The sequence below is a fragment of the Entelurus aequoreus genome, linkage group LG05, assembly GCF_033978785.1.
Source record: "Entelurus aequoreus isolate RoL-2023_Sb linkage group LG05, RoL_Eaeq_v1.1, whole genome shotgun sequence".
Lineage (NCBI taxonomy): Eukaryota > Metazoa > Chordata > Actinopteri > Syngnathiformes > Syngnathidae > Entelurus > Entelurus aequoreus.
In genome coordinates, this window is record NC_084735.1 from 15,518,670 (window position 1) to 15,532,402 (window position 13,733).

A 13,733-nucleotide genomic window follows, 5' to 3' on the forward strand; every position below is an offset into this window, starting at 1 on the left:
ACGACGACAACAAATATTTTGTGACATTAGAAAATGTTTGATCTAATCACTATAGTATCAGCCGTATGCTGATACTAGTTATATATTCTCTAATGGTGTGTAGTGCAGTGTTTCCCATAAACTGCCAAGATACCTGTGGCGGTGGGGGCGTGGCTATGGGCGTGGTCAACATGACATCATCGAGTAATTTGCATAATTTACTACAATATGATTTTCTCTTAAAAGGCTAAAAAAATGTTATTATACTAATTAATAACAGTTTTGTGTTTAAACGTCCATCCATCCATCCATTTTACAATATAATTACAACACTTTATGTACATATTTATATACAGATTTGAACAATAAGTTATTCACTGAAATATATTTATTAATTGTGGTTATTACAAAAAATATATCTTGTAAAATATAAAAGCTAAAATGTCTCTTAAAGCTCTACCCTTTAATTAGTGCACACTAAATAATTTAACTTTAGCCTACTACTACAACCATATTATTTACCAGCAACATAAAGTGAAACAGAGGCAGAGGTGATATATATAATACAATAATATAATAATATGTGATATAATAATATAATATAAATAAGGCAACAAGAGAAGTATCCTACACTTCTCTTTTGTACAGTAAATCTGAACAGCCTATATGGGCATCTACATCAACTATATGATTTGCCTGAGAAGCTGGACAGGACAAAAATAAATAAAAACAATTTTTATTATTATTATTATTTTTTTATTTTTTTTGTGGCGGTCGTAATTCTTTCGTGGCGGGCCGCCACAAATAAATGAATGTGTGGGAAACACTGGTATATTTCTACCATGTATGGATCACCCGCTGACGTCGCACAAATTCCAAACGGAGCGTTTAGAGGAAGCATGAAAAAAAATAAAAATACATTTTTTTAAAAATTACAACAAAAAAATATATATATATTTTTATTTTTATTTTTATTTGTGGCGGACGTAATTCTTTCGTGCCGGGCCGCCACATATAAATGAATGTGTGGGAAACACTGTAGTGTTTAGCTAGTAAGAAACATCATTCGTTTGCCGCCATTGATATTAGCATCTTGCACTACGGAGAGACGTTTAATGTGTCAACACGCGTTATCACGATATCACCATCGTAGTAAAAGCTCTATCGTCGGCCAGAAATCGTTTATATCGTCTGTATTGCGCAACCACCGGCTAAAAAAAAAAAAAAAAGAACGCTCGTTTTTCGTGCTCTCGGCAGTTCGAACGCGACCGTTTTGTCCAGTACGGGTGTGACTCTTCCAACACCTGGCGATTGCATCCGATTCAGGGTCGATTCTCAATTCAACACGATCGTCCATTCTAAACAATTCGGGCAGCGTATTTTTTGGTATAATTAAAATGAAAGTTTTTCTAAACAGGTTACAGTTTAGGAAAACTCCTTCCAGTTGCACGCCTAAAAATGTATTTTTGATCATTGATTCTTATATAAAAACATTTAAATAAATATATATGTGTGTATGTATATAGACAAACATATATATATATATATATATATTTATATATATATATATATATATATATATATATATATATATATATATATATATATATACACACACGGTAGAAATGGATGGATGGATATATACACATTAGTGTTGTAACGATACCAATATTTTGGTACTGGTACCAAAAGTATTTTGGTACTGGTACCAAAAGTATTTTGGTACTTTTCGGTACTTTTCTACATAAAGGGGACCACAAAAAATGTCATTATTGGCCTTATTTTAACAAAAAATCTTAGTGTATATTTAACATGTTTATTATTGCAGTTAAGTCCTTAAATAAAATAGTGAACATACTAGACAACTTGTCTTTTAGTAGTAAGTAAACAAACAAAGACTCCTAATTAGTCTGCTGACGTACGCAGTAACATGTTGTGTCATTTATACACCTATTATTTTGACTACATTATAAAGGACAAGCTGTAAAAACGGATTCTTAATCTACTTGTTCATTTACTGTTATCTCTTTTTTTCTGTTTCAACATGTTTTATCTCTACTTCTGTTCAAATGTAATAATCACTTCTCTTCTTTGATACTTGACATTAGTTTTGGATGATACCACACATTTATGTATCGATCCGATACCAGGTAGATACAGGATCATACATTGGTCATAGTCAAAGCCCTCATGTGTGCAGGGACGTATTTACTGAGTTTATAAACATAATATTCATTTTTTAAAAACCAAAGAAGATGTTGTGATGCCAAAAAATATCGACGTAATCATAGTGGTATCGACTCGATACGTGCCTGCTGTTTTGAGGCATGTTAAAAAAAAATAATGCACTTTGTGACTTCAATAATAAATATGGCAGTGCCATGTTGGCATTTTTTTCCATAACTTGAGTTGATTTATTTTGGAAAACCTTGTTACATTGTTTAATGCACAACAAAATTAGGCATAATAATGTGTTAATTCCATGACTGTATATATCGGAATCGGTAATTAAGAGTTGTTATGTTAGTAACAACTAATATGGAATATTTTCCACCTGTTTTAAAAATAAAATAAAATCAAATTTTTTATGGAAAACCCACAAAATTTTGCACTATTTCCCCCATTTTAAAACAAATATAAAATTGTTTACGTGGTGGTATAGCTCGGTTGGTAGAGCGGCCGTGCCAGCAACTTGAGGGTTCCAGGTTCGATCCCCGCTTCCGCCATCCTAGTCACTGCTGTTGTGTCCTTGGGCAAGACACTTTACCCACCTGCTCCCAGTGCCCACCCACACTGGTTTAAATGTAACTTAGATATTGACTTTCACTATGTAAAGCGCTTTGAGTCACTGGAGAAAAGCGCTATATAAATATAATTCACTTCACTTCACAATGCATCCAGCGAGGCATCACAACAAAATTAGGCATAATAATGTGTTAATTCCACGACTGTATATATCGGAATCGGTAATTAAGAGTTGTTATGTTAGTAACAACTAATATGGAATATTTTCCACCTGTTTTAAAAATAAAATAAAATAAAAAAATGTATGGCAAACCCACAAAATTTTGCACTATTTCCCCCATTTTAAAACAAATATAAAATTGTTTACGTGGTGGTATAGCTCGGTTGGTAGAGCGGCCGTGCCAGCAACTTGAGGGTTCCAGGTTCGATCCCCGCTTCCGCCATCCTAGTCACTGCTGTTGTGTCCTTGGGCAAGACACTTTACCCACCTGCTCCCAGTGCCCACCCACACTGGTTTAAATGTAACTTAGATATTGACTTTCACTATGTAAAGCGCTTTGAGTCACTGGAGAAAAGCGCTATATAAATATAATTCACTTCACTTCACAATGCATCCAGCGAGGCATCACAACAAAATTAGGCATAATAATGTGTTAATTCCACGACTGTATATATCGGAATCGGTAATTAAGAGTTGTTATGTTAGTAACAACTAATATGGAATATTTTCCACCTGTTTTAAAAATAAAATAAAATAAAAAAATGTATGGCAAACCCACAAAATTTTGCACTATTTCCCCCATTTTAAAACAAATATAAAATTGTTTACGTGGTGGTATAGCTCGGTTGGTAGAGCGGCCGTGCCAGCAACTTGAGGGTTCCAGGTTCGATCCCCGCTTCCGCCATCCTAGTCACTGCTGTTGTGTCCTTGGGCAAGACACTTTACCCACCTGCTCCCAGTGCCCACCCACACTGGTTTAAATGTAACTTAGATATTGACTTTCACTATGTAAAGCGCTTTGAGTCACTAGAGAAAAGCGCTATATAAATATAATTCACTTCACTTCACTTCACAATGCATCCAGCGAGGCATCACAACAAAATTAGGCATAATAATGTGTTAATTCCACGACTGTATATATCGGAATCGGTAATTAAGAGTTGTTATGTTAGTAACAACTAAGATGGAATATTTTCCACCTGTTTTAAAAATAAAATAAAATAAAATCTTTTATGGCAAACCCACAAAATTTTGCACTATTTCCCCCATTTTAAAACAAATATAAAACTGTTTACGTGGTGGTATAGCTCGGTTGGTAGAGCGGCCGTGCCAGCAACTTGAGGGTTCCAGGTTCGATCCCCGCTTCCGCCATCCTAGTCACTGCTGTTGTGTCCTTGGGCAAGACACTTTACCCACCTGCTCCCAGTGCCCACCCACACTGGTTTAAATGTAACTTAGATATTGACTTTCACTATGTAAAGCGCTTTGAGTCACTAGAGAAAAGCGCTATATAAATATAATTCACTTCACTTCACAATGCATCCAGCGAGGCATCACAACAAAATTAGGCATAATAATGTGTCAATTCCACGACTGTATATATCGTTATCGGTTGATATCGGAATCGGTAATTAAAGAGTTGGACAATATCGGATATCGGCAAAAAAGCCATTATCGGACATCTCTACCGACAAGCGAAGGAACGGAGGAAGGGAAAGGCGCCGGCCACATTTATGTAGCAATGTTATCGTGACCTTTTGCTTACAATTAAGGACGCTTCAGCCCTGATTGCACCGCTTTGAGCCGTCCAATCAGACCGCCTCCGTCGGGAACATGACTAACACGTTGTTTGTAACACAACTGACTCACACACACACACACACACACACACACACAGACACAAGCTCGGCCCCGAGGACACGCTGTCTTTTTCCTGAATGAGCGCGTGTGAAGAGGGCGGAGCTTGTGAGTCACTTTGGGCCAAAGTGTAAGAAAGATGCGCTCGCGTCTCCCCGGCTATTGATGCAGCGGTCGCCATGGCGACGGCTCCCTGCTATAAAGGTTGCGTGAAACGTCGCGCGCGGGGGGGGTGACTCACTCCTCGCGCCGGGGCCACGGTGGCGTCGTCGTTCGCCGTCTTCCAACATCGCCAGGAATTAGTGATGGCGAACATCAGGCGGTGGTCCCAGAAGGGCGGAGAGTCCGCCGCACTTTTGGGAATACCCCAGACACGTAGTCTCCCTCCTCGGCTCACGTTTTAGTTTGGTCGGGTTTCCCTTCCAAAGATGGTTGTTGTTGTTGTGTCTGTGGGTACATGTGTGAGGTCAGAGGTCACTGCGTGCCAATTCTCCCACACCCGACGCCATTTTCACAACAAAGCTGGACTGTAATTGTCCCAAATCCTTCATTTTGCGGTCACATCTACAAGGAAGTTGACTACCGGGCGATGATCGTTACACGTCCTCCAATAAGCACGCTGTTTCTTCTATTTGGGTCATTTACCAAAAAAGTAAACATGCGAGGCTATAGGCGACAAAATGTGAGCGCCTACACGACAGCTAAGCACACAATAGCATGTAGGCTAAACATGCGTAGTATTGCAGTGTAAAACGACGCATTTGTTCACTTTGTTCACGTGTTATGTTACAGCCTTATTCCAAAATAATTTCTTACACACACTGGTTATTTCATATGTTGACCAGAGGGGGAGCACTTCACATTTTCACACACACTTGTTATTTCATATGTTGACCAGAGGGGGAGCACTTTTAAAAGCGACACAGTCATAGTGCATTCATGTTGTCGATCTTATTAAGTGCAATCCTTTATTGATCTTATTTAGTGTAAACATTTATTGATCTTATTTAATTAGTGCAAACATTTATTGATCTTATTTAGTGCAAACATTTATTGATCTTATTTAGTGCAAACATTTATTGATCTTATTTAATTAGTGCAAACATTTATTGATCTTATTTAGTGCAAACATTTATTGATCTTATTTAATTAGTGCAAACATTTATTGATCTTATTTAGTGCAATCATTTATTGGTCTTATTTAGTGCAATCATTTATTGATCTTATTTAGTGCAATCATGTTGTCGATCTTATTTGGTGCAATAATTTATTGATCTTATTTAATGCAATTATTTATTGATCTTGTCTAGTGCAATCATTTATTGATCTTATCTAGTGCAATCATTTATTGATCTTATCTAGTGCAATCATTTATCAGTCTTATTTAGTGTAATCATTGGTCTTATTTAGTGCAATAATTTATTGATCTTATTTAATTAGTGCAATCTATTGATCTTATTTTGTACAATCATGTTGTCAATCTTATTTAGTGCAATAATTTATTGATTTTATTTAATTAGTGCAATTATTTATTGATCTTAATTAGTGCAATCATGTTGTCGATCTTATTTAGTACAATCATTTATTGATCTTATTTAATGCGATCATTTATTGATCTTATTTAGTGCAATCATTTATTGATCTTATTTAATGCGATCATTTATTGATCTTATCTAGTGCAATCATTTATTGATCTTATCTAGTGCAATCATGTTGTCGATCTTATTAAGTGCAATCATTTATTGATCTTATTCAGTGCAATCATGTTGTCGATCTTATTAAGTGCAATCATTTATTGATCTTATTTAGTGCAATCATTTACTGGTCTTATTTAATTAGTGCAATCATTTATTGATCTTATTTAGTGCAATCATGTTGTCGATCTTAAGTGCAATAATTTATTGATCTTATTTAGTGCAATCATTTATTGATCTTATTTAATTAGTGCAAACATCTTGTTTCTTCTATTTGGGTCATTTACCAAAAAAGTAAACATGCGAGGCTATAGGCGACAAAATGTGAGCGCCTACACGACAGCTAAGCACACAATAGCATGTAGGCTAAACATGCGTAGTATTGCAGTGTAAAACGACGCATTTGTTCACTTTGTTCACGTGTTATGTTACAGCCTTATTCCAAAATGGAATAAAAAAAAATGTTGTCCTCAAAATTCTACACACAATACCCCAACTCTCTTGCAGTCACTTTTATTTTTTTATTTTTTTATTTTTTTGCAGATGACAGTCGAAACATGTCAGGTAAAGATTCCATCTTATACACCAAAAAATATGGTCTGATTACAAGAACATTTGAAAAAGTATATGTATAATCAACCGAACGCTCTCCCTGACCACCTGAGGGCACCACAGACTGTGGATGCTTTTAAAAAAGGCTTAAAAACCTTTTTTTTTTTTTTAAAGCCTTTTTTTTTTTTTTTAGATATGTGTGCTAGACCTAGTTTTTATTTTTTTATGATCTTTTTATTTATTTTTGTAATACACTGTAGCACTTTGAGGTTGTTTTGCTCAATGGAAAGTGCTTTTTTACAAATAAAATCTATTATTATTATTACTTACATAGCCCTAAATCGTGAGTGTCTCAAAGGGCTGCACAAGCCCCACCCCCTCCCCCTCCAGTTCATAGTGGATCTAACATAATATTGTGAGAGTCCAGTCCATAGTGGATCTAGCATAATAGTGAGAGTCCAGTCCATAGTGGATCTAACATAATAGTGAGAGTCCAGTCCATAGTGGATCTAGCATAATAGTGAGAGTCCAGTCCATAGTGGATCCAACATAATATGAGAGTCCAGTATATAGTGGATCTAACATAATATGAGAGTCCAGTCCATAGTGGATCTAACATAATAGTGTGAGAGTCCAGTCCATAGTGGATCTAACATAATAGTGATAGTCCAGTCCATAGTGGATCTAACATATGAGAGTCCAGTCCATAGTGGATCTAAAATAATATTGTGAGAGTCCAGTCCATAGTGGATCCAACATAATAGTGAGAGTCCAGTCCATAGTGGATCTAACATAATAGTGAGAGTCCAGTCCATAGTGGATCCAACATAATAGTGAGAGTCCAGTCCATAGTGGATCTAACATAATAGTGAGAGTCCAGTCCATAGTGGATCTAACATAATATTGTGAGAGTCCAGTCCATAGTGGATCTAGCATAATAGTGAGAGTCCAGTCCATAGTGGATCTAACATAATAGGATGGAAGCCCAGTACGGCTCAGAATCTCTTTGTTGGTGACTTTGTCCGTGCGTCTGGTGTTTGTGGTGTATCTCAGATGGAACTTTTTGTTCCTGGTGCTGAACACCATCCCCACACCATGATGCAACTGAATCCACCACAGGTGGACTCCGGGAACATCTCAAGGGTGATCAGTTGAAACCAGATGCACCTGAGCTACCTTTTGAGCTGTGAATACTTATTTACATGTGACTTTTTAGTTGTTGTTTTTTTTGCAAAAATCCCCAAAAAATAACTTCTCACATTGTCATTCGGGGGTATTGTGTGTAGAATTTTGAGGACAAAAATGAATGTATTCCATTTTGGAACAAGGCCGTAACATAACAATGTGGAAGAAGTGGAGCGGATGCACTCTATAAACAAGTATAAAAAAAAAAAATCATAGCTGCATATTCCTCACACATCCAGTAACAAGCGTGTCCGCATCATTCCATTTCTTGCGTCGTGAGCTAGCCTTAATGAATTATTGTGGCCATTAAGTGTCGCCCAAAAACAATTGAGTTAAAGTACCAATGATTGTCACACACACACACACACACACACACACACACACCACTCCGCTTCAACATAAAGACAGCATAATTCCATTCCAGACGGTTAATAATAAAAAAGGTTTGTGTTTTTCCATGCCAGCCATTGTTGTCTGGTTCATTTCACTTGGTCAATCAAACCTTTTTCCAACATAGTAATACAAATATGTAAGGATCCTGCTGATATCATAACATCGATATATCGTATCGGTCTGTGTCACCTGTACCATAAAGTTCATTTTGCTTACATTATGCAATAGCATTCATTGCCCAATATTTTTGCCCGTAAAAGAAGCGAATTTGAGCGTGATTTGCACAAAGTTGTGTTTATGCGGGCTAACAATGTCTTCCTCTCCTCCAGATTTGGATGACCCCGCCTCCAGCAGGAGAGACAGCGGCGTGAGAACAGCTCGCCGTCGCCCCCCTGAAACCCACCGCCGCCATGCCGCCGCCCGCCGACACCGTCAAGGTGGCCATCGAGTGGCCGGGCGCCTTCCCCAAACTGATGGAGATTGACCAGGTGGGCCTGTTGCCGTGGTAACAACTCATCCCACTGCTCGCGGGGCCCAAACATGACAACAACAACAAAGGCAGTTTGATGGAATGAAATGTAGTTATGAAGAAAAGGCGTATTAAATATTTAAAAGGAACGCTTGATCTTGTGGATCGGAACAATTGTTAGATAAATGTCATAAAATGTGCTTACATCAGCACAAAAAACATGCTCGCCTTTCACTTATCCTCCCTCTGAGATTACTCAAATTGCTTTTCTTTCTCATAAGCAAATTCCAACGTCTTATCGTTAATGTGATCTGGTAAAAAGCATTTGGAAAGAACTGTAAAAAAAAACAAAAAACATTAGCGCTCTCTATTATATAATATTTCAAGATTAAAAACATAATGTATCCTTTTTTTCAATTTATTAAAAGCCTCATTGTAAATAAATTACTGGTAAATATTAACACTCATAAAATATTATTGCAGAAATATATTGAATTTAGTGGATTTTTTGCCTCATTCCTGTAAGAACCCTGCGTGTGACGGAAGCATTAAATACTCGGAGTTGGTTAATTTATCCAGGTTAATTTTATTCAGGATTAAAAATATATTAATGTATCCTTTTTTCAATATATTAAAAGCCTCATTATAAATAAATTACTGGTAAATATTAACAGTCATAAAGTATTATTGCAGAAATACATTTAATAAAGAGGATTTTTTTGCCTCATTCCTGTGAGAATCCTGCATGTGACGGAAGCATTGAATACTGGTGGTTGGTTCATTTATCCAGGTTAATTTAATTCAAGATTAAAAATATATTAGTGTATCCTTTTTTAAATATATTAAAAGCCTTGTTATAAATAAATTACTGGTAAATATTAAGTCATAAAATGTTATTGCAGAAATATATTGAATTTAGAAGATTTTTTTGCCTCATTCCTGTGAGAACCCTGCGTGTGACGGAAGCATTAAATACTGGGGTTTGGTTAATTTATTTCAAGATTAAAAATATATTAATGTATCTTTTTTTTCAATATATTAAAAACCTTATTATAAATAAATTACTGGTAAATATTAAGTCATAAAATGTTATTGCAGAAATATATTGAATTTAGAAGATTTTTTTGCCTCATTCCTGTGAGAACCCTGCATGTGACTGAAGCATTAAATACTGGGGGTTGGTTAATTTAATTCAAGATTAAAAACATATTAATGTATAATTTTTTCCATATATTAAAAGCCATATTATAAATAAATTACTGGTAAATATTAAGTCATAAAATATTATTGCAGAAATATATTGAATTTAGTGGATATTTTTGCCTCATTCCTGTGAGAAACCTGCTCGTGACTGAAGCATTAAATACTGGGGGTTGGTTAATTTATTTCAAGATTAAAAATATATTAATGTATCCTTTTTTCAATATATTAAAAGCCTCATTATAAATAAATTACTGGTAAATATTAACAGTCATAAAATATTATTGCAGAAATATATTGAATTTAGAGGATTTTTTTGCCTCATTCCTGTGAGAACCCTGCTTGTGACTGAAGCATTAAATACTGGGGGTTGGTTAATTTATCCAGGTTAATTTAATTCAAGATTAAAAACATATTAATGTATCCTTTTTTCAATGTATTAAAAGCCTTATTATAAATAAATTACTGGTAAATATTAAGTCATAAAATGTTATTGCAGAAATATATTGAATATAGAAGATTTTTTTTGCCTCATTCCTGTGAGAACCCTGCATGTGACTGAAGCATTAAATACTGGGGGTTGGTTAATTTATTTCAATATTAAAAACATATTAATGTATACTTTTTTTCCATATATTATAAGCCATATTATATATAAATTACTGGTAAATATTAACAGTCAGAAAATATTATTGCAGAAATATATTGAATTTAGTGGATATTTTTGCCTCATTCCTGTGAGAACCCTGCTCGTGACTGAAGCATTAAATACTGGTGGTTGGTTAATTTATTTCAAGATTAAAAATATGTTAATGTATCCTTTTTTCAATATATTATAAGCCTCATTGTAAATAAATTACTGGTAAATATTAACAGTCATAAAATATTATTGCAGAAATATATTGAATTTAGAGGATTTTTTTTGCCTCATTCCTGTGAGAACCCTGCATGTGACTGAAGCATTAAATACTGGGGGTTGGTTAATTCATCCAGGTTGATTTAATTCAAGATTAAAAATATATTACTGTATCCTTTTTTCAATATATTAAAAGCCTCATCATAAATAAATTATTGGTAAATAATATCAGTCATAAAATATTATTGCAGAAATATGTTGAATTTAGTGGATTTTTTTGCCTCATTCCTGTGAGAACCCTGCGCGTGACTGAAGCATTAATCACTGGGGGTTGGTTCATTTATTTCAAGATTAAAAATATATTAATGTATCCTTTTTTCAATATATTAAAAGCCTCATTATAAATAAAAAAACTGGTAAATGTTATCATAAAATATTATTGCAGAAATATATGAAATTGTAATTTTTTTTTTATATTTAGGTAATTTTTAATTAATTATAATCATCATTGTTGTCCTAAAAAGATCATTTAAGGATGCAAATATGTGTGTTTTTTGGGGGGTTAACATCTGTGATTCACGGCTACACTAATGCGTGTGAGACGTCTCCATGGCAACGCGATCGGCCTCGCCGGATGAACCTCTGCGGATGTTTGGCGTCTTCCTGCCTCGGAGGCGCCGGGATGCGGCAGCGCGCTCTTCCTCCTCCTCATCATCGCCGTCATCATCACACAGCTGCCCCTGCCTCGTCCTCGTCAACACACCTCATAACCTACACACACATTCTTGTATTTCTTACCTTCTAGAGACCACCCTTTCTAGATATATAAAGATTTGTATTTACAACATTAATAATACATACATACTATGCAAATATAAAAAAGGTAAACTTTTTTAATTTTTTTAAATTTTTTGTTTGTAATGGGTTTTTAATCTTCATTATTTACTTCGTCATTACAGTATTTCTATATATATATATATATATATATATATATATATATATATATATATATGTATATGTATATGTATATGTATATATATATATATATATATATATATATATATATATATATATATATATATATATATATATATATATATATTTTTTTTTTTTTTTTTAAATACATTTTTGCCAAAGGGGGCACATTTCATTTCTTACACACACTTATAAAACCATGATTTTTAGCTTCAATTATACAAAATTTGCTAAAATGTTAACATGCTAACGTTAGCATGCTAATATAGGAAGAGTTGGCATAGTTCTTAAAAGGGGACAAGTATCAAAAACCATGATTTTTAGGTTGAATTATACAAAATAAGCTAAAATTTTAACATGCTAACGTTAGCATGCTAATATAGGAAGAGTTGGCATAGTTCTTAAAAGGGGACAAGTATCAAAAACCATGATTTTTAGGTTGAATTATACAAAATAAGCTAAAATTTTAACATGCTAACGTTAGCATGTTAATATAGGAAGAGTTGGCATAGTTCTTAAAAGGGGACAAGTATCAAAAACCATGATTTTTAGGTTGAATTATACAAAATTAGCTAACATTTTAACATGCTAACGTTAGCATGCTAATATAGGAATAGTTGGCATAGTTCTTAAAAGGGGATAAGTATCAAAAACCATGATTTTTAGGTTGAATTATACAAAATTAGCTAAAATTTTAACATGCTAACGTTAGCATGTTAATATAGGAAGAGTTGGCATAGTTCTTAAAAGGGGACAAGTATCAAAAACCATGATTTTTAGGTTGAATTATACAAAATTAGCTACAATTTTAACATGCTAACATTAGCATGCTAATATAGGAATAGTTGGCATAGTTCTTAAAAGGGGACAAGTATCAATAACCATGATTTTTAGGTTGAATTATACAAAATTAGCTAAAATGTTAACATGCTAACGTTAGCATGCTAATATAGGAATAGTTGGCATAGTTCTTAAAAGGGGACAAGTATCAATAACCATGATTTTTAGGTTGAATTATACAAAATTAGCTCAAATGTTAACATGCTAACGTTAGCATGCTAATATAGGAAGAGTTGGCATAGTTCTTAAAAGGGGACACGTATCAAAAACCATGATTTTTAGGTTCAATTATACAAAATTAGCTAAAATGTTAACATGCTAACATTAGCATGCTAATATAGGAAGAGTTGGCATAGTTCCTAAAAGGGGATAAGTATCAAAAACCATGATTTTTAGGTTGAATTATACAAAATTAGCTAAAATTTTAACATGCTAACGTTAGCATGTTAATATAGGAAGAGTTGGCATAGTTCTTAAAAGGGGACAAGTATCAAAAACCATGATTTTTAGGTTGAATTATACAAAATTAGCTAAAATTTTAACATGCTAACGTTAGCATGCTAATATAGGAATAGTTGGTATAGTTCTTAAAAGGGGACAAGTATCAATAACCATGATTTTTAGGTTGAATTATACAAAATTAGCTAAAATGTTAACATGCTAACATTGATTGATTGATTGATTGATTGAGACTTTTATTAGTAGGTTGCACAGTGAAGTACATATTCCGTACAATTGACCACTAAATGGTAACACCCGAATAAGTTTTTCAACTTGTTTAAGTCGGGGTCCACTTAAATTGATTCATGATACAGATATATACTATCATATATACTATCATCATAATACATAATAATAATACCCTATATAATACCCTATATTAGCATGCTAATATAGGGAGAGTTGGCATAGTTCTTAAAAGGGGACACGTATCAAAAACCATGATTTTTAGGTTCAATTATAGAAAATTTGCTAAAATTTTAACAT

General features: G+C 34.1%; 1 protein-coding gene across 1 annotated transcript in view; it reads left to right on the plus strand.

Moving 5' to 3' along the window:
- Positions 1–13,733, plus strand: part of elmo1 (engulfment and cell motility 1 (ced-12 homolog, C. elegans)) — a 179,941-nt gene that overhangs the window by 63,670 nt on the left and 102,538 nt on the right. Inside the window, 1 exon segment of the mRNA XM_062047217.1 lies at positions 8,736–8,894. Within this exon segment, the coding sequence (XP_061903201.1) occupies positions 8,817–8,894 (78 nt within the window). The 5' untranslated portion in view covers positions 8,736–8,816.